Consider the following 22634-nt stretch of genomic DNA (forward strand, 5'->3'; position numbering starts at 1 on the left):
TTTTATGTTATTTATTTGGTTAGCCAGGTGCAATCATTTGAGAACAACCAAAGCTGTCTGGTGTTCATGAAAATAGAAAATTACATGAAGCAGAACACCATCAGGGCACAAATAAATATCTTTATTTAAATCTTATTTATTTAAAATGGAAGAAAAACTTAATTTTCCATCGTCACAAGAATCATGTTTATTCTGATCAAGCATTTAGTGTTTAACTTGAATGTGGCCATAGGTTTTGTCTTTTTGTGGTCCATAATTCCACCCTTCAGCCTCATATGTAAAACAAAAAGACCAGGAACAAAATCCATCTGTTATGGAATCGCTGTTCTTGGCATTACATGCAAATGAGCGGACGCACAGAGCCATAGCTACAGAGAAGCTGTTGAGGAAACACAACCAAACGACATTCATTTGCAGGTGTGCATGCATCTCTGTTGGAATCAAAGGAAGTATGGTCATTAGAATCAGAAAAGATGCCCACGTGCTGATGAACGTTAACATAATTTTCCTTAAACACACCAAACAAATTGTTTGAGTTCCCTTAGTGTAATATAGAAACAACTGTACCCTCCATTTCTCACATGGAGAGTATGAGTAAAGAACGATGCAGGTGACTGTCAGTACTAATGCACTGAATAGCTGAGTACTCTGAGGACCACTGAACAGGTGGCAATGGTTCTTCTCGTCTCCTACTAGTAAAGAAACATCAAGGAACCAAAAAACATAAACTGCTGCAAGTATCCAAATGAGACACACTCCAGCAGTGTAAGTCAAACTTTTTGTCCAGGGCTTGTCTGCTGAGTTGGGTGATAATGTCCAAAAGCTATCCAGACATACAAGGAGAAACACCGGCCAGTGGAGAACGCCGTAGATAAAACAAGTGATTTGGGTCAGAAGGCATACGTGGTACCTGGTGAGACGCCAGCCTGCGATGTTGACATCTTCAAAATGAAATATGGCAGTGAGAACACAACCCAGGAGTGTTTCAATAAGTGTTAAGGAAATGCAGAAGAATCCTGAGAAGGACCGAATCATATAGTGCCGCTGTATCACAACTACCATCCAATTCAGCGTACTCTTCAACCACAGTACAAGCAGAAGTGACGGGATTAAGTTATCCATGGTAAGGCATTATCCAATGTCAAAATCCCAACTCACACAAGGCAAGACTTTGTTGAAAATGGCAAACAAGTACTCATTGAATAGTTTAAACCGGTTGTCAGTAGACACACCCTACTGTGTGGTGAAGGACAGCCCCATGTGTGTTATTAGCCCACGTTAATCTCTATTAAATTTTTTCCCCTAAAGTACACTTATAAATGTTAGTCAAGGTTTCTTTCACCAAAATGTAATTTAGTTGTCCATTTTCCACCTTCTCCTTGATCAACCAAGGGCTGACATAAAGAGGAATCAAATTGTGAGAAAGAGCAAAACATAAATTCCAGTACTCACAACCTCTCTGGTCCAAAAAGACCATTTATTGAAACTGAGCAGCAAAAAGATTCCCTCATCAGACAGAAGAATCAATTAATATTAGACTGCCCACATTTACATCTCAATGACAGCTATTGAGTGTTCAGTGACTTGACCTGCCCAGTCATGGTGAATTCATAGAAGTAGGATACCTTACAACTATTCCTAAACAACCAAAAGTAGAATTATTCCAAAAGAATAAATAAAGTTAACAGTAAAATGTAAGGAAGTCTGTCAAATCATGTGTAGCGCCAATATATCCATCCAAACTAGGATTTTCAAACAGGTTTATTTAAAAAAAGTTGTCTAAATGTGGTTAAATTATTCTATATTTTTGTCGAAATAAAAACTACCTTGGTTGCCTCGGTTTTGGTGTGTCTAACAATAAAATACAATTGATTTTAACAAAATGCAACACTAGAAACTTTTTCAGTGACCAAAACTGGCAGTTTAATCATTGGAAATATTTTAATGTGAATGTCCTCTATGCAGTGTCAGTGCCATGACATGTTCAAGATTGGTGTCCTTTGTCCTGTTGACACTCCAAATTCATTGTTAATAGGTAGTCATGTGTTTCAGAGAATTTACATTCTATTTTGATCAACAACATTATATACTGTAAACAGCAACACTGAGATATTACACACACAGTATATATGTTGAGTTTCCCATTCCCATTCCCGGCAAGGAGGCGGGAACCGGCTGAACAGTCAACATAAAGTTTAATAAGGCAACATAAAGTTTAATAAGGCTTACAGAAAAGGAGGGACGTATCGAAATAAATTTTTGTGGTAATCAACATTATGCAACAAATGCTGTAAATTGAGTTTAACTTGTTCTGAACTCTCAATATTCCTCTAAACAGTTGCTTCAATAATAGGCGTTCTTGACATGTTTCAACTTCTGTCTGAGTTTGCTAAGGTAGGCAGGGCAAAAAATTGTACAGAGGATGGATGGGGAAAAAAAGGATTAGTGCTCTGGCATGCTAACTGCTCTTTAAACTGATATGGTTTATATATAAACAACTAATGGACATCTAAATGTAAGGTATCTTGAATTATGTCGTCCTGGTTGTCTCTATAGAAAGAAAGAAGAGGAATAAAAAAGGCATCTCTCATTTGCAAACAACCAAATGTTGATGGTGAGTTTACACCACCCCTTTAATATGTGAAAATGCTAGTGAGGTTCTAATGCTAGTGTTTTTTCTGTCACTTTAAATCAAAAGATTCTAGAGGTGCTGAGAGCAAATAAGGGTGTTTTAGGTTACATTTCTATTTGATCAGGACTTAAATCTTTCACATAGGATGATCAAACCTATAGACTTACATTGACAGAATGTTGGTGGCCAACAGAAAGCTTGTTAATTCAAACTCAAACTTTTAACCTACAAAAGGCATTGAATCTGCTATAAGTTTCTCTCTCTCTCTCTCCTTTTCCCCTCCCAGTCCCCAGCCCCACCCTGACTCTCAACAAATCTTTGAGAATACACACACACACACAAATATATCCAATTAAATATATCCAAGCCTTCTATATGACATTTCTTTGAATGCCGCCACCCTGCCCATCACTATGCACCCCTCCTGACTTGAGGGCGATCCAGCTGACTTCCATCCCCATGCCGATCATAACATTGGCTAGTGCATGGTGAGTTGTGCATGGATGCCGTGGAGAATAGTTTGAAGCCTCCACACGCGCTATGTCTCTGCGGTAAGATGCTCAGCAAGCCACATGATAAGATGTGTGGATTGACGGTCTCAGACATGGAGGCAACTGAGATTCGTTCTCCACCAAAGCCACTCTAGGGGGGTGTATGCTCCTCCCAAAAATAGTGCAAGTATGCAAGTATGTGGCACAGCTGTAAATATCTGAAGAATTGAGACTTGGGGATCCCAAAATGTTGAACCATATTTTCAAAGGATCTCAACACTGCACTCTCATATAGGTCACCGAGCGTATTAACCTCCCTCACAATACACTCTGTCCAGCAGAAAGGGGACTTATTAATACATCATTTTGGGTTCAGCCATATGCTCGAAGCAACATTTAAATTAATGTCTGATTTAAACACTCTGGACATTTTTGTCCATAGACACACTCCCAGACACGCTCCAAATCCACCTTGGTCGCTAGTGGAGTAGCAGATAATTCCCTCTCCGATGACTCCAGGTTATCGATCCATTTCTCGACATCCCCCACTCTTGTAACCACATCAGTGAACTTCGCCTCCATGGCAGTGATCGATCGATGTATCACAGCAAGATCCTCAAAGTCAGCAACAACCTTCGTCAGTATTGCCGACATGTTCAGCATCTTTCGCCACATTTCCCGCACCTCTCCGACTAAATTGACTCCCAGGCTCGCAGCCTGCTCGGGGGCGTCCGTTTGAGCACGTAAGTGTCTTTTCATTTCTCCAGAGCCCAAGGATTTTGAATTCTTTGACATGTTTTCCTCCTAGAACATGGAGTGGTGGTGGCGGCATAACTTTTAATCAGAAGGTCGCTGATTCGAACCCCACAGCCACCACAATTGTGTCCTTGAGCAAGGCACTTAACTCAAGGTTGCTCCGGCAGGACTGTCCCTGTAATAAATGCACTGTAAGTCGCTTTGGATAAAAGCGTCTGCCAAATGCATACAAATTTTAAATTTAAAAAAATGTAGAACGTGGAACAGTGTATCGAATCTCACCGGTTCATGTCATTAAAAGTGTTAACTCACATGGCATCACGTGACTCCCCATTTTTTACAGTCTTAAGCCCTATTTGGAAGGGATTTTTTTCTAAACAACGTTTGAGTTATAATTATAATCACTTGAATTCTGTGATTTCAAGTACTGATTTGGATGGGACTAAGATCTAAGATGTTTTCTAGATGTGGGCGTTACAGAAGGATAAACACACTGAATTAATTTGGGTGATAAAATTAACCTATTTTTCTATTAAACTCCATGACATATCATTTAAAAAAAAACATTTTTAAATCATTCTTTAATTTATTGATTTCATTTTAATATATTAATTATACATTTTAAATTATTTTTAAAAACCCTATTAAAAAATTCATATGATCACTTTATAGAAGGGGCTGCTTATAATATACCCACTGAAATAAACAATATTTATCTGTGAATTATATAATTATAACATTACGTAATTGAGGTGAGAATTTAAGGTGAGGTGCTTACCTGACGCTGATATTACAGTGGCCAGTCTTAGCAGTTTCCGTGATTTGGCTGTCCTTGTTGATTTTATTTTCTTATTTTTTCATGGAATGATAAAAAAATCTACATCCATATTGAAGGGATCGCAGCAGGAAAAAGATTTGCATGCATAATTGTGATCTTAACAGTAGTTCAAGCAGGAGGAGAAACGTCTGTAATGACTGTATTTTTTTGCTTCATAAGAATGGAGGGCACAGAGAAGAAGCTGTCTTCCAAAGAAGTGGAGGAGGGTGCGAATTTCAGTACATCTATCCGGTCACAGGGGTGGCAGGGGAAGCTTCCAAGGAGATGGAGAGAGGTGAAGAGGTCTCTTCAGAAGGCAGACTGTCCAGAACACCTGTCAGGGCAAAGAGAACAACGTTGGTTGCCTGAGCAGCACTGGTCATCAGCTGAGGAGACTGCAGAGAGTTCCCCTAAAAGATGGGATGAATGCAGGTACCACAACAGTAATCAGTATGTGATTTGATTGACTTGATTTAGGTTAATTCAGATCTTAGCATTGGAGGACGTAGATTTGAAGTTACCTTTTTTGTTTCAGACGAGGACACTTTCTTCATGGTCCAAATCCTGCTACTCATTTTGGACCCAAAGCTTGTGTTCTCCCCAACTCGACCTCAGTCATGTAAGTAAGAGCATTCAGTCCCACATTAGGTAATGAAAAGGGGCCAGGTTGTCTCTGTATGTTGTTACTGTTTAAATTAAGTCAAGTAAAGGATTGGATAGAGAAGTGATAACACTGTGCAAACTACATTGAGATTAGTCAAGGGTGGTTTGTTATTTGGGACCGGAGGACAGAACAAGCAGCACTGTGGCAGTTACCACCTCTCCTGCTGGAACTTTCTAAATGCACCGCTTCCAAAAGCCCCCAGCACTATGCCTGTATTACACCCTCCAGGACAAACTACATGCAAATGGTAATGTGGGGTTTTCTAGAGTCTGTTTGGGGATTTGGCTTATGGTCACAGGATTGCTATTTGATATTTGATGTTATGCTGAATGCGTGTCGGTATAAATAATATATTTTACAAGTGAGGAGGTTATGTAACGTGTCAAATGAAGAATGATGATTTGAGCGAAACTGTAAAAATCACTAATTTCGGATTTCACTCCAATTTAAATGGGATTATTACAGAAACAAATTTATTTAGAAAATCAGCTGATCTTAGAATTGTCAGAAGCAAAGTCAACATTAGATTGCTTATAAACTTTAGACCATGACTGTATGTTCTGTAACAAAAGTAGGGGTGGGACAAAAGTGCATTTGGTTTTGCTCTATGCAGACTGTGTTGGTGACACAGAATGTTTGCCTACTCTGTTGTCTTTCCACACAGGCACATTCAGGATCCAGCAAGCCAGCGTCTCACATGGAACAAACCCCACTCAATGTACTATTCATCAGAAAGATCAGAGACGAGGGCCTGCTGGAGCCATTCAAAGAGCTTTGCAGGTTCCTTTTAGAGGTAGGCCATTTGAAAGCAAAAGCAGAGGGCAGGGGACGCTAGCTATTAGGCTAGCTTGTAAGCTGGGATACTGTCGTTTACCCTTTGTCCTCATTTTATTTGTAAATACATTTGATTATACCGTTTTTATCTATATCAGTGGTTCTCAAACTATGGTATGCATACCACCAGTGATACACAGTCAGTGGTACGTGACAAGTTATGACAGAATAAAAATAAAATATAATTTTTGTCATTTTTAAAATAATTTTTAATTGTATTTCTAATTTCTGATTGATGTAGTATAATGTAAAAGTTCAGCTCAATTGACAGCATTTGTGGCATCATTTGAATAATCACAAAAATATATTTATACTTGTCGCTCCTTTCCTTTAAAAAAAAAGCAAAAATCTGTCACAGTGAAGCACTTACAGTGAAAGTGAATTAAGCTATTCCGTAAATGTTGAAATCCTTGCTGTTTCAAAAATATAGTCACAAAACAAGAACAATAAGCATGTTATCGCTGCCTGTCTGGCAGACATCTCAGCCTGGATGAAGGAACACCACCTGCAACTCAACCCAGCCAAGACTGAACTCCTTGTCTTTCAAGCCAACCCTACTGTTGAACACAACATCACGTGCAGCTGGGTACAACTACAGTAACGCCTTCCGAAACGGTCAGAAATCTGGGGTAACCATCGATAACAAGCTAAATTTCTTGTTACATCTCAAAGACTGCAAGATCATGTAGATTTACACTCTACAATATCAGGAAGATAAGACCCTTCCTCTCTGAACATGCAACACATCTTCTTGTTCAGTCACTTGTCATAATTAGACTGGACTACTGTAATGCTCTCATTGCAGGCCTTCCTGCATGTGCTCTTAGACCTCTCCAAATGATCCAGAATGCAGCAGCACGTCTGGTCTTTAATGAACCTAAGAGAGCACGTTACACCACTCTTTGTCTCTCTCCATTGGCTGCCGTTTCATGCACGTACTAAATTCAAGGCCCTGATGCTGGCATACAAAACAGTCACTGGGTCTGCTCCAGCATACCTAAAAACATTTATGCAGATCTACGTTCCCACCAGAATCCTGCAGTCGGCTAAGGAACGTCGCCTTGTCGTACCAAAACAAAGAGGCACCAGTCACTAAAAAAAAAAAAATATTTACAATTCTTGTTGCACTTAAATCTGTTTGGTGTACTATTCTGATGATAGTGAAACTTTGTAGTATGGCACTTTTCGTACCATTGTCTCCTTAAGATGATTCGCTTATGTTTTCCTCTTTTGTAAGTCGCTTTGGATAAAAGCGTCTGCCAAATGAATAAATGTAAATGATATCATGACTTTAGTGTGATAAACTTTCTAACCTTTTCTGTGTAGAGTTATATCCAATTTTACAACTTTGTTGCCATGTAAACGTAATGGCATAAACACTAAAATCCTAAAGCGACCGTAAAAGTGCTCCTTTAAAAAATGTTACTGCTAAAATAATACACAATTTTTAAAAGAAGAATGAACATAAGTGCTTTTATAAAATTATACAGGTAAGCTTTACATTTCTGTTCTCAAACCCTCCATAATTGTCCCCATTTACTTCCATTGTAACCTAAATTGTATTTCTTTTTTTAAGAAAAGAAGGGCCATTTGTGTTGATTGAGCTTAACTTGTTTTAAATGCAGAATATTCCTAAGACTATTGCATAGCCCACATTATTACGTGGGATGAGAATGTCTCAGCTGCAGTGAAAAGAACTCTTGGAGAGGTCACACACCATCATTTTGCTTAGGTAAAACTTGGGCAATTATTTAATTTTGAACTCAAGGGATTTCATATTTTGAAGTTTGTGTTTTTAGATGCAGCTTTAATAGTGTCCTTCCCAAGATCCCAGATCTGTCCAAAGATCAGTCAAGGAGCAGATGAGGGTCTTTCAGGCCCATGATTTATCTTAACTACAGGAATAGTGCTTAATCTTGCACTCAAATCAAATGGAGAGAAAAAAAATCAGAGGGAAAATTGTGGTCAGAGGTGGTGCTTGGCCTGAAAAGTTTGACAAACCCTTGCCTATATTATTTTGTGCTAAAATCAGGAAGCTCTATACAAAAGTATCAAAAGCCTTGACATTGTTTCTCTTTACTCTCAGGAGAAACATCTGATGGTTTATGTGGAGGAGAAAGTTGTGGATGATGCCACTCTCATGAAGGATGAGTCATTTTCTGCCATTCGCAATCACCTGTGCACATTCAGGGAAGGTACTGAAACCTCACAGTGTTAGGACTGGCTAGGGCCTGCTCAACAAGCAGTTATCAAAATGTCTGCAAATCCACCTGTAGCAGGATTTGCATAACCTTAGACTCACCTTTAACCAATAATGGATGGGGTGCATTAGGAAAATAAGCAATTGACCATTGTACATTTTCATACAGGGTATCAGGGGCGTCGGACTGGGGGGGTAAAGGGTACCGAGTACCCAGGGCCCGAGGCAGGGGGGGCCCCTTAGAAGTCAGTTTTCTATACATACATATTTGGTACGGGGGCCCAGCAAGATGGTTTGTACCCAGGGCCCAAAATTTGGTGCTACACCCCTGCAGGGTATGATGACATCTCAGACTGCATAGATCTGATTATTTGTTTGGGTGGAGATGGAACTCTGCTATATGCATCCTCCCTTTTTCAGGTACTCTCCTCTCTACTAGGTCAGTCATAATTATCAGTTGCTTTCCATTGACTGGCCTCACCTGTGTATGGTGCACAATGTATGCTGCATTTGGATATTCAAAAATGAAACATTTAGGGATTAGTTTATGAATCATATCTGGGGTTTTTTAGGTTTTTGTCTTGTTTGTTTAAGGGCAGTGTTCCCCCAGTCATGGCTTTTCATCTGGGCTCCTTAGGATTCCTCACACCATTCAAGTTTGAGTCCTTTAGAACAGAGGTGGATAAAGTGTTTGAAGGTACGGTGATCAAGAGGCAATCTGCAAACTTGTAATTTGTTGGCTTATCTTAAAATTATATTACAGCTTTAGATTTTAAGAAATGATATCTTTTAATGGAAAAATAGCACTTAATGAATTTGCTTAGTAAAATAATGCATTTTTGTTTTGTTTTATAAATAAATATTTGTGTTATGTAGTAACTAGTTCATAAAAGTAATAAGGCACTCAAGGTCATGCTATTTTGTGAATATTATCACTGTAGGGATTGCACATATTTAGTAACAACACTAATTACTGCATTCTATTTACATTATAGCACGGCATCTCTTAGGTTGTGTGTGTGTCTGGCTGTTGTAGGTAATGCAGCTATCATACTGCGCAGTCATCTGAAGGTGAAGGTTGTGAAAGGCATGTTTCAGAGGAGTGAGCAGCATTTAGGTGCTGAAGAGAATGGTATAGTGCCTCATAACCATATAAACTGCGAGGCAGGAAAGATCACACTGCAGTTACAGGTAACACACCTCAATACACAGAGCCACTAGGAAAAACGGCAAATCTATAAATTGTTAAAAACAAAACAAATCATTGTTAAAAGGATTGAGGAAATATGACAAGCTAAATGTTATTTAGAGTAGAGGTACCTAAAGTGCAGATCTTGAGATATTAAAGATGGGCATACAGTATAGCAGAAAAGATAACAAATGCCTGACAAACGAATAGGCCAGAATACAGTATTTTAGGAGTTATTGAGGAGTAAATTTGTCAATAAGAGTTTCAGTTCTTGATACCAATACAAGTGAAATTTCATGTTCCTTATCACATTCAGTTCCTCAGCAAAACGGGGGAAGATGCTTTTGAATGCACTATTTTATGTAAAATGATAAATGTTAATATAAATATTAGTAAATTAAATGAAAACAAGTCTTCAAGTATTTCTTAAAAGATTGCTTAAACATTGGTTCAAGATCGCAAGTAATTATATAATTAAACAAAGATACAATTTCTCTCTCTCTCTCTATCTATATCTCTATCTGTGTATATATATATATATTAGTTGGACAGCATGCAGGTACTGAATTGAGTTGGTAATCAGTTTTGCAAATCCTGCAGAAAGACTGGTATTGCTAAAACATAGTTAAAGTTTAATATCAACTCTAGACATCCATGTTCAAACAAATGAGGTTGGCTGAGCAAATAAATGCATCTATTCTCCGACTATCTTTACATCAAAACATCTAGCAAGCCATCTGTTACTCTTGTGCAGTCTCATGAAAGCGCGCACAGAACTGGAACAGTCAGTCAAGAGTTTCACTAAATAATACATTCGATTTCGGTTTGTTTCTCACCAAACCTTATTGTGTGCTTTCACAACAATCATGAGTCTCCATAAACTGCAATTGGATGGCATGACTGAGCACAATATATTTTCACAATTGCTCCCTTTGTGTTAAGAAAAAGATAGAAAGTCATATGGGGTTATAACAACACAGGTGTGTGTTAACAATTTTCATTTTTGTGTTAACTAACCCTTTTAATGGTGTTATTTAGGCCTAAGAAGAGGTACCAGTCTGATATGAGATTTTCCTCCAAGGCTTTATGGTAGTTTTTCCCCATGGTGACAGACATAACATGAGCTATTTGAAAATTACAGTTGTGATAGGCCTGTGTTGCCAGTTGCCCTAGCAATAACTTTAGGTCATTGACAGTCTGTGGCTCTACTCATTTACATCTGAGATTAATATTTTAGACCAACATGGAATGCTATTTCTATAGTAATATACAGTATCTTTAAACAGATTATAATTTCAGGCTGTCAGGTCACACCGTTTACTGCTCTAGTCGATAGGTAATTCATTCACCTTTTGTGATATGGACATTGTTTATGTGTGTATAAAGGTTCTAAATGAGGTGGTGGTGGACAGAGGACCCTCCTCTTACCTGTCTAATGTTGAACTTTACCTGGATGGATGCCTCATCACATCAGTTCAGGGAGACGGTAAGCACATTTTGACAGCACTTGGCGTTGTTTATAGTGTTACTTATTTCCTTTTTTTATAATATGCAGTTATTGTACCCAGGAACGAGGAACTATCTGTTTGTTGATCTTTTGTCCCTGTGGTTAATGTATTGTAACGGCCTTTGAACACATTGCAAATGATACCAAGACTGATGTCAAACAAAGAGGACATACATAATAAACCTATTATCCAGAGAGTATCTGTTCTCATTCCCATTCATCTCAATAGCAGTTGCTTGGCTGTGACTGACAAATGCCCACATAAGGAGCCGTTCACAAAGCACACATTTTTAAATCTGTCTGTGCTATTTTTTTTTTTATTATTTTTTTTTTTTCTTTGTAAATGTGGTAGACCAACATCTTTGACCATTGTTCTGCTTCTTTTTGTAAGATGCTGTGTCAATTTACCCTCCGCTAAGCTCCGCCACCCTTGGTTACAGTCGCTCGCTCTTACAAGCTCTGCAGAACTCCCCATGGGAAGGAATAGGTATGGCGTTATTTCCCTGTCAAATGTCGAGAGCGCATTATTGTAGCGCGAAAGTACATTAATGTTATCTTGCGGCCGAATCCCTCTGCTGCTCGCTGAATATAATCGCTGGCCTGAATCCTCTGCTCGCCATGGGAACTGGGCAGCTCTCAGATACACGCTGTTCTTGAAAGAATTTTCTCGCTTCGCTCAGAGAATATGCCTGCACTTAAAGCGTGTTCATTGCAATCGCGAATCTCCTCTTCGCTTAAAGTAAGCGTGTTTGTGCTTAGACTGTGTCCCGTGCGTTCGCGCATGCCCAAGTACTCTTCTCTCGATTTCTTTCTCTTTGCTCTTGGCATAACGCTGTCAAACGGCAACAACCAATCAGAAAAGGCTTCAACGACTGACCAATGAAACGCGACATCGTACATGGAATCTTATTGGTTGATATTGAACCGCACATGTTCATGTGTTCAATCAAGACGATTCAATTCAATCAAGACGAGCCGAGATGGATCCGCAGAATCGACGATCTCAGGTAAACAGTTTTATTTGTTTTGATGTTAAATTTGTCAAATGTATCTTAGAAATGTCTGGGAAGAGGGCTTATTGGATTATTTTACATATAAATGACCTAGACTGTCAACCACATTCATACTGCAGGCTTATGCCCATTGTAGTGAGATTTTTGAGCCAAATAGATTTGAAAGCCGATTCCAAAAGGCAAAAATAATATTTTACGCCTGATAATTAACATTTAAAGCCCTGTTTTAAGATCGTTTCTGATGAAATAGAACGGTTAAGATTGAAAGATTGGTTAGGGTTAGACCACTAGGAGGCTCTTCTGGCCCATATATATCTGGCGCCTCATATTGACGCCGTTGGTTTTATGACGCCTTGGTCCAAATTTTAATCTTAACCGCTCTATTTCATCAGAAACGATCTTAAAACAGGGCTTTAAGTGTAAAATACCTAACTTGTCCTTTAATCAAAATGCCTCTGATTGGCCAAACTGCATTAATTAAGCTCAACAGAAAGTGGGTGATTGATTAACGTTATAACACTCAACGCTGCAATCCAGCGATAAAGAAAATCTATTGCAGATGACACTTTTCATTTCACATCACTTCATTCGTGACAGCCATAATAGATAAAGGACTAGCATAATTTTACGGGGCATGTTGCCACCTTATCTTCCCCAAGTCTTTTTTCAGATTTTAATTTAGCAGTTGATCTCGCTACGTACTTAATGTTTAATCACTGGTGTGATTGCACGAGACAATGTGTTAATTATCAGACGTAAAATATTATTTTTGCCTTTTGGAATCGGCTTTCAAATCTATTTGGCTCAAAAATCTCACTACAATGGGCATAGCTCTGTAGTATGAATGTGGTTGACAGTCTAGGTCATTTATATGTAAAATAATCCAATCGCCCTCTTCCCAGACATTTCTAAGATACATTTGACATATTTAACATCAAAACAAATAAAACTGTTTACCTGAGATCGCCGATTCTGCGGATCCATCTCGGCTCGTCTTGATTGAATTGAATCGTCTTGATTGAACACATGAACATGTGCGGTTCAATATCAACCAATTAGATTCCATGTACGATGTCGCGTTTTCATTGGTCAGTCGTTGAAGCCTTTTCTGATTGGTTGTTGCCGTTTTGACAGCGTTTATGCCAAGAGCAAAGAGAAAGAAATCGAAGAGAAGAGTACTTGGGCATGCGCGAACGCACGGGACACAGTCTAAGCACAAACACGCTTACTTTAAGCGAAGAGGAGAGATTCGCGATTGCAATGAACACGTTTTAAGTGCAGGCATATTCTCTGAGCGAGCGCAGAGAAAATTCTTTCAAGAGCAGCGTGTATCTGAGAGCGCGCGCCCAGTTCCCGCGCGCGAGCAGAGGGATTCGCGCTCGGCGCATTATATTCCGCGCGCGAGCAGAGGGATTCGCGCTCGCGCATAACATTAATGTACTTTCGCGCTACAATAATGCGCTCTCGACATTTGACAGGGAAATAACGCCATAAATAGGAGATTGCCGTGAATTTGCCGGCACCTTTTTTGGCAAAATACTTTCATAAATGGAATGGATTGTGTTATAACATGGGCTGGACTGAAAAGTTATATTGTAAATCATATTTATCTGGTGTTTTTTTGTAAAATAAATTGTTAAATTACACAGGAATTTGATTGAAAACTGTGGAGACTGTGAATCAGTCACTTGAAAAGATTATAAATCTCATAACATTAGTGTAACTGAAAAGAACTGCTTAAAACACATCATAATAAACACACTCACTATGATGCTGTGAACCCTATATTTATTATCACCTTCAGACCTGAATCATAGTTAATGTAAGTTGTTAGCTTTAATTTACATTGGAGCAAATGTAGGTGTCCTCGCTGAAGTTCTAATTGTTTGTTTAGGAATAAGGAATGATACAGCATGCTCCGGGAGATTTATTTAAAGATTTTTTTTAAAAGAAAGAAAATACACTCCATGTATCCTCTCTGTTTTTTTTGTTTTTTTTTTGATTTTGATAAAATCCTTCTTAGAACAACTCCAACACACTTTCCTCCCATAGGCTCTCTTTATAAAAAAGCAAACACTTATCAGAGAAATGGCAACAATGAAAAAGTTGCTATGATTGGATCGGTAAGAAACATTTTCAAGGTGGGACTTAACGAAGTGTCAACTGAAAAGAATTTTAACTTTTTCTTGAGACACCTTCATTGAGTTCCATTCAGTGGTCTCCATCTTGCTTTTTTAAAAGCCCCTAATGGTATAGTTACATAATTTAAAAGCAGGGACTAACTGCCCATGCTAGCCAACCAAACCTTATCCCCTATATAATAACAGGATTTCAGTATTTGGTTGCAGTCTTTGAACGATAACACTTGCATTCAGAGACTACATTTTACATTTACATTTATGCATTTGGCGGACACTTTTATCCAAAGCGACTTACAGTGCACTTATTACAGGGAACCCCCCCCTATTATAAAGTATATTGAGTTACTAAAACACTCCAGGCCACCCCTCCTGACTAAAGCCGTGCACACCTAACTCTTTCCACAAATAGCTCCTGTGTTTTTATTCCTCTTCATTCCAATAATTTATGTTTTTTCTGCTACTAGATCAAGCAGATCCCACAAAGCACTAAATTGACTTTATGTTTGCTTTGACAAGAGACCAGCAGGCATGAAAATAAATGGAAATTTGTGGCCTGTTTCCACGCAGGTGTAATCGTATCCACCCCCACAGGCAGCACGGCTTATGCTGCCGCAGCGGGAGCCTCCATGATCCATCCCAATGTCCCTGCTATTATGGTCACCCCCATCTGCCCTCACTCCCTCTCCTTTAGACCTATTGTGGTGCCTGCTGGTGTGGAGCTCATGGTGAGATTGGTCAGATGGAGAAGGTTTTAAAATAGACATATTGGATTTCAATGACTTAAGTACATTTGCCGAGAAAATTTGCAGAAATGTAACTGTGGTCAAAGTTGTGGTTTTACGTTTTCCTCATACGAGGTGATCAGAAGTCTGTTAAACCTTTTAAAATCCTGCTCTGCAGATAACGCTGTCCCCTGATGCTCGCAACACAGCCTGGGTGTCATTTGGTAGCAGAAAGAGGCAGGAGATCCAGCATGGTGACAGGTGTGGCTCTTCTTTACACTAGGCCATTAGAAAAAAGATTTTACCTCTGCCTTAATCTATTAATACAACAGCTGTATTTACAGTTATGAAAATTTGTATCAATAAGTATCATCACCCAACCTTCACACAGCTGAGACCTGAAATGTAGTTCTTCTGTTTTTTACGAAGCCACCTTTGATCAAGTGATAAAGGCATTAGTGCTTGTTATGTTTGAATAATATTATGGTTTAAGTATTCTTAGAAAAAAAAAATCATTATTTATGCTTTGATTTCACAACTTCTGTTATTTTCCCTTAGTATTAAGATCACAACCTCCTGCTATCCAGTTCCATCTATCTGCTGTCATGACCTGATGAATGACTGGTTTGAAAGTCTGGCTCAGTGCCTCCACTGGAATGTCCGCAAGAAGCAAACACGCCTAACAGATGCCAGCGTCTCTTCAGATACTGAGAACTGATACACCATCATCATCGAAAACACCCAAAAATGAAAAATCTGTCATGTCATTTCAAACTTGTATGACTTTCTTTATTCTTTGGAACACTAAAGGAGAAATTGTGAAGAATGTACTGGTCGATTTTTTTCGTACAGTTAAAAATGTTTCGGCCCTAGCTATCCACATGTTCATGAGAGAAGTAAAGATGTCCAATTCAAGAACAAATAGTTATTTTGGGTCAGGTATTCTCAATGAATCGGTTAATTCATGAACGAATCATTCATTTATGTAAATGGACTGTTCCGGTTCTTGAGTTCAACTCAGTAAATCGATCTGGTCAAAGTGCTCTGGAGGAGAAGATTATCAGTGAATAGTGCCTTGGGATAGTTCACCCAAAAATGAAAATTCTCACATCATTTACTCACCCTCATGCACATAATTTTTTCTGCGGAACAAAAATTATGATTTTTAGAAGGAGATTTCAGCTCTGTAGGTCCATACAATGCAAGTGAATAGATGCCAAAATGTTGACCCTCCTAAAAGCACATCTAGCCATCATAAAAGTAATCCATACGACTCCAGTGGTTAAATCAATGTCATCCAGCGATGTGATGTGTTTTGGTGAGAAACAGATAAATATTTAAGCCCTCTTTGCTTGAAATTCTTCTCGCTGCCCAGTCGAGAGCGATATGCATGATGAATGTGAATCACCAAAAAAACAAGAAGAAGAACGTGAAAGTTAAAGTGGAGATTGACTGAGCAGGGAGGAGAATTTAAAGTAAAAAAGGACTTAAATATTAATCTTTTTCTCACCCACACCCATTATATAGCTTTGGAATATGTTGATTTAACCACTGGAGTCTTACTTTTTTGCTGACTTATGTGATTTTCAGAGCTTCAACATTTTGACACCCATTCACTTGCATTGTTCGGACCAAAACGGCTCAGAAATTCTTCTAAAAACCTTCATTGGAGTGAAAGAAAGTGATACACATCTGGGATGGCATAAGGGTGAGTAAATGATGAGAGAATTTTCATTTTGGGGAAACTATCCCTTTAAATTTGTTTCTATTCCTCACACAATGCTATTGTATGGCATCAAAATGTCGAATGAGCTTCTTTAATGATACTTTTAAGAAGCTTTTTTGTCCTATTTTTAAAGTTATTCTTAGTAATTTCATGGAATAAAATGGTTCATTCCTCAATTTCCTTTTTTGGTGTTGCATAGAAGTAAGGAAGTCATACGGGTTTGGAACAATAGGGTGAATAAACAATAACAGAATTTTTACTTTTGGCTGAAGAATTCTCAAAACTGTGATGCATAGCAAATCATACATTCCAAAATGTTTCAGATATCCATACTGACTTCCAGAAGTCTTATGGAAGAATTAGGGCTGCAATTATCGATAATTTTTTATAAATCGATTAATCTAACGATTATTAAAACGATTATTCGACTATTCGGGCGATTATTGCAACGATTAATCATTAGCTCTTAACCGACTATTCAGCTTGTGCCTCTACTTAAAAGGTTGTATTAAACGTGCTTACTAACAATAAAGAGGACAAAATCCATCCATCCATCCATCCATCGTCAACCGCTTATCCTGTGTACAGGGTCGCGGGGGGCTGGAGCCTATCCCAGCTAACATTGGGCGAAAGGCGGGGGACACCCTGGACAGGTCGCCAGTCCATCGCAGGGCCGAGGACAAAATCATCTTTTAAAAATACCTCTAAATGACATTCACTGAATTAAAGGGGAAAAACGACTTATTGTTTAATTAATTAATAATTTAACTGCAAATAAACCTATTGTTATCAAGTGTTGATCTTGTTTTCCATATCCTTAAAACAAGATACATTTACATGAGGTGCAACATATAAGATATTTAGACTTGCTTTAAGAGAATGTATCTTAAATAGGCCTACATCGATCCATATTTAACTCACAAAAAACAAACTCTTCTTTATAGAGCTGCGTATCGCCGATTTTCTTCACCATAAGATACACGTGATACTCATATTATAAGAAATGTGTGTTTATCGCTAATTCGCCTCCCAGATATCCCTAATTGTTTTACATTTATGCATTTGGCAGACGCTTTTATCCAAAGCGACTTACAGTGCAATTATTAGGCCCTACATGGACAATCACCCCGGACCAACCTGGGGTTAAGTGCCTTGCTCAAGGACACAATGGTGGTGGCAGTGGGGCTCGAACTAGCATCCTTCTGATTACCAGATAACCAGTTATGTGCTTAGACCACTACATTTTCCTCTGAAGTTTGGGAAACATGGGGACAGTATTGAGACAATTCATTTAAATTAGTCAGCTTACTGTCATTTTAATGAACAAATAAAAGCAATCAGAAGACGAGGAATTGTAGTCAAAAGGGTAACATTGGTCCTGATGTTGCGCATATTGCAGGTTGACACCGGTTCCGACCCGAAAGCGGATCGTCATGGCCCTGTTAAAGCTAGCAACCTGCCGGCAAAAGTAGTGGGGAAAATTTCTGTCTCCGTTTAAGGACCATCCATCGGAGTGCACAGCTATTAAAGAAAAAAAAATGTATGCTGTGTAATATCAGGGTTTATATATAGCCTACATTCATGATATTCAATATTTTGAACAATCATCTAATCTAAGTATCGCCATCACAACTGCATTATGTCCTGCATATTTCTCCAGCAACTTTTAATGACCAACTGAACTTGATTGTCTTCTAAAATGTATTTTAGCTTCATAATGCAAATTTACATTTTCGGAATAAACAGTAAATGTGATCTGAGGTAAAGAGGGTTAGATTTAAAGTATTTAAACGTTTTAAAATGTTTAAAAGCTAATTTTCTGAAAGTGAACTCGGCATTGGATAAATAGTTCTGATAGTTTATGGTCTTGAAAAAGTGCAGCACATTCTGAGCATGTCATTCAGCTGAATGTTTTCATCTACAGATCAGGGTAAGGCTAATTTAAAATTTGTGTGAAGAAAACTCATATATATATGAGGTCTAAAAATATATATAGCCTACTTTTTTCATTTGGTAATTAATTTTATTTAATACAGATAATTTTTCCTGCATTTTTCCTGCATCGGCTCCATATGCCGTAAAGATCAATCCATAATCATGTACAATAAATTGGCTTTCAATACTGTTGTCATGATTAACACAGGCTATTGGTGCAAACTCTGTCATGTGACACAACATTTTTGTGTTAATGCCAATTTTATAGACAAAACGTGTTTCCAAATTTGATGCATCGACATAGAGTTTATGCGCTTTAAACAGAAAAATATGATGTCGACATTTGTGACATTTTAGCGATAATGTGCGTTTCCATCAGCTTTATTTTGATGTTTATTTGATTTTTATTTGATGATATTTTGAACTTTTTTTTGTCAAAAATCCTTTGATGGAAACGTAGTTAAATATTTTGTCGATCATTTTTTGTTGTCGACGTTGTCGATAATGTCGACTAATCATTTCAGCCCTAGGAAGAATTCAGCTGCAGTCATGGCTTTAGCTTAAAGACCCTCCTATGTTTGAAGGGTTCGTAGAAATCTATGGAGTCAATTCCATGCCACATATATTTGCAAAAATATAAAGTATTGCAAAAGCAAAAAAGTTTTAATCAACTTTACATACCTGAGATCCACCTGCATGCCTCTGCTCGGCCATGATTATTGATCCAAGTCTCAAGCTAATGACGTAACTTCCAGGGAGGCATCTCTGAGCCCATTGTACACGCCCCAATCCCCTGACTCCACCCCCAAGTCAAAACAGTGCCATAAAGTGAAACGCACAGAAAAGTGAAATGCAAAGGCAAAACGGTATCATGAGATCACACTTGATGGAAATGCAGATTATAAGGAGTGTTGCAAAATAATTAGTAGGCATTGCAAAGAAAAAGATGTGACAAAATCATTGCTGCCTAAAAATCTGTTGCAGAGATAAAAAAGGATCAAAGTTCTTAAGTTTCTTTTACAACATTCATTGATCTTTGAAATTAATTATATCTTGGTTTTTGCTATTTTTCTTTTGCAAAACTTTATTTTCTTTTGCAATACTTTATATTTTTGCAAATATATGTGGCATGGAATTGACTCCATAGAAATCCCCATTAATTCTTATACCAATAAGGGCAGATCTGGTAGGTAAACTGGAGGAGTCTTTGTTATGCTCTGTAATCTCTTGTGGATGTGCAATTTACATGGAACATTTCGACAGTCATGTTTAAGTCAGCTACGATTTCTCAATTCAGCTTTCTGCAAGAAAGTTGAGTGCTTGAATGTCATTATAAGTTATTGCTAAACATCATTATGCAGATCATTTAATGCTGCTGTTGTGAAAAACCTAATTATTTAACATAGAAAGCAACTATTTTCTCAAGGCCTTAAAATATCATGCTGTCTTGAAGAAGTTAAATAATTTGGTGCAGTCATTATTTTATTACCAATTAAATTATGTTAACAACCCCCAATCTCACCCTCCACCCCAGGCCCAGGTTTATATTTAGGCTTATAAACTTGCATAAATAGGGATCTTCACAATCACAGATTCTCCACCACCCTCTTAAACTTGTGACACACATTGTAGCAGAAAATGGATTGCAATTTGTCCTCTTAAAGGGACAGTTCACCCAAAATGTTTAATTATATCATCACTTGCTGACCCTTATGTTGTTCCAAACCTGTATGACTTGTTTTGCATTGACTTAGACAGGCTGTCAGTCCTTAACATTCTTCCTAACATCTCCTTTTGTGTTCCATGAAAGAAAGTTGTAAAGGCTTGGAATGACAAGATGGTAAGTCAATGATGACCATATTTTTGGGGGAACTGTCGCTTTATTTTAACACCAGGTGTTTAGTGCAGTTTTCCTGTCTATCTATAGCTGCAATCACAGCTGTTCCTTTCTTCTCATGCAGTTTATCTGTCTATTGGGAAATATTGCCAGTACATTTTGTACTTTCTTGCAGGCATGTGCACACATAGACATCAAATGGGACTTGAGCACTTTTTTCTTCCTCGAGAGAAAGTGCCCTTTTTCTGGGGTGCTTTATTATATTTATATATATTCCTGTTTGCGCACAGCTTCCCTGTCAAACAAATATATTTATTGAATAAAAAATCTAAATATCAGGTCGGGAGATGACACTTTGTCGAGTTCCTATGCCCTCCCTCCCTCCCTCCTCTCTATATCTCTGCATCTCTGCGCAGCAGTGCAGCACACATCGGCACATCAGACATACAGACAGGCAGGCAGCAGCCCCTCCCAGCTCCTATCCCAGTTGTGTTTGTCTTGGCTTGTGCGGAGGTGAGTGGTGATGAACAAAAGACTAAGCTACCTTAGCGTTACAGCTAATTAGCCAAAAGACAAATATAGTTAACTTGTGTCTCGCTAACATGCATGACTCATGAGCTACTAATGTAATAAGTTAGCTAAAGTTTAGCTAAGGCAACATATCATGGCCATACAGGTTAATGCGCTGTACTTAATGGAGACACAATAGGTGAATACAGTAAAATGTGTCTCTAATAACATCGCCACATTGATTAACTTATTAAAATGCACTAATGTGCATACATTTGACAAGGCACTGCAGGTGAATATGATAAACAAAATAATTTAAGCATATCACCACAGAACTTCTCCAGTTAATGTCTTTAGAGTATTTTCCCCTGAAATGTTATGTTTAAATACACAGATTAGCTTGTTTTGATTCATTTAGAAGAAATCTACAGATGCAAACAGACGGAGGGTAGTAGGCTTAAAACAAACAACATCTAAATGTGTATTTTGGAAGTTTTCTTTCCATTAGAGTAAAAGAAAACATGGAAGCAAAATAGACCAAAACCTCAAAATTGACCACTACCTTCTCCTTGGTGCAGTCATTTATTCTAAATATATACTTGAAACTAGTAGCATAGAAAACATGGACATTGTGGCATAGTTTCCTTTGCCGTTGCCTGCTCTTGTGATGAACCTAGTGAATACTAAAGAAGACCATGTTCTCTGTGTGAACTGATTATTTTGTAGAAATCTGTTGAGTATGAAACAATTGCGGGAGTGTGAGAGTTGTGTTAATATATTTAAAAAAAATTTTTAAAACATTTTTAAAATAAATTATTATGAGAAGTGCCCTTTTTTCCCACTTGAGCCCCTGCCCCCCAAAATGTCTGTGCACGTCCCTGCTTTCTTGCCCTACTCAAAATAATTCAGAAAACAAACTACATTGAAATCCTGTTTGACAGGCTTTTTCTATAGCTGGCACTTGCTCCTATTTGGTTTCCATTCAAATGTAAACACCTGTGCTACATTAAATATCTTCTTTCTTAGTCATACCCACACAGTTCTTGTCTCCCTGTGGTCCAACAGCATAGTGGTTTTTTTTTTTCACATCATGACTGAGCTGTGGTTTTTTAAATTCTACAAATGCATCCTGTGTGTTTTGCATTTCTCAGTAAGTATTACTGGCCCTACAAGGTCATTGCATTAAAGTTATTGAAGTGATGGGGACCAATTATTATTTATTTTTTATTTTTTTTTAAATACTTTCAAAAGTATAGCCATGAGACAACGGATATGAGTGTATAAATAATTTTATTATGATAAAATTGAGACCTTTTCTGTGGAAAGTTATAGCCAATTTGATAACTTTGTTGCCATGATGATCTAATGTCAACAAACCCTAAAACTTTAAAAGGAAACAATTATGATTTAAACAACTTTACAGCTCAAACAATACATGATTTTAATACAATTCATGTGTTTGTATAAAATTATAAGCTTCACATTTCTGTTTAAACCCTCCAAAAATGGGCCTTCCATTGTAAGTGCCTACATTTCTTTAAAGAAAAGGAGGGATGAGTAGAAATGAAGTTTTGTGGTAATAAACATCGTCACAAATGTACTGAACCTGGAACATTCCTTTAAAATGTAGTTAACCCCAAAGCAGCAATAGTGCAGTCAG

At 37.9% G+C, this 22634-nt stretch overlaps 1 protein-coding gene and 1 pseudogene across 1 annotated transcript; one reads left to right on the top strand and one right to left on the bottom strand.

The window, feature by feature from the left end:
• Positions 1-107: 107 nt before the first annotated feature.
• Positions 108-1146, bottom strand: LOC127645650 (probable G-protein coupled receptor 160). The gene has a single exon (XM_052129324.1). The coding sequence runs from the start codon at positions 1120-1122 to the stop codon at positions 205-207; it is 918 nt and encodes a 305-aa protein (XP_051985284.1). The 5' UTR covers positions 1123-1146; the 3' UTR covers positions 108-204.
• Positions 1147-4877: 3731 nt separating this feature from the next.
• Positions 4878-22595, top strand: LOC127645115 (NAD kinase-like; annotated as a pseudogene).
• The last annotated feature ends 39 nt before the right edge of the window (positions 22596-22634 follow it).

The sequence above is a fragment of the Xyrauchen texanus genome, chromosome 6 (assembly GCF_025860055.1).
Source record: "Xyrauchen texanus isolate HMW12.3.18 chromosome 6, RBS_HiC_50CHRs, whole genome shotgun sequence".
In the NCBI taxonomy this organism is placed as follows: domain Eukaryota; kingdom Metazoa; phylum Chordata; class Actinopteri; order Cypriniformes; family Catostomidae; genus Xyrauchen; species Xyrauchen texanus.

Bases quoted from the DNA above. Each gene is read 5' to 3' on its own strand.
- LOC127645650 (XM_052129324.1), bottom strand. From the start codon at position 1,122: ATGGATAACTTAATCCCGTCACTTCTGCTTGTACTGTGGTTGAAGAGT.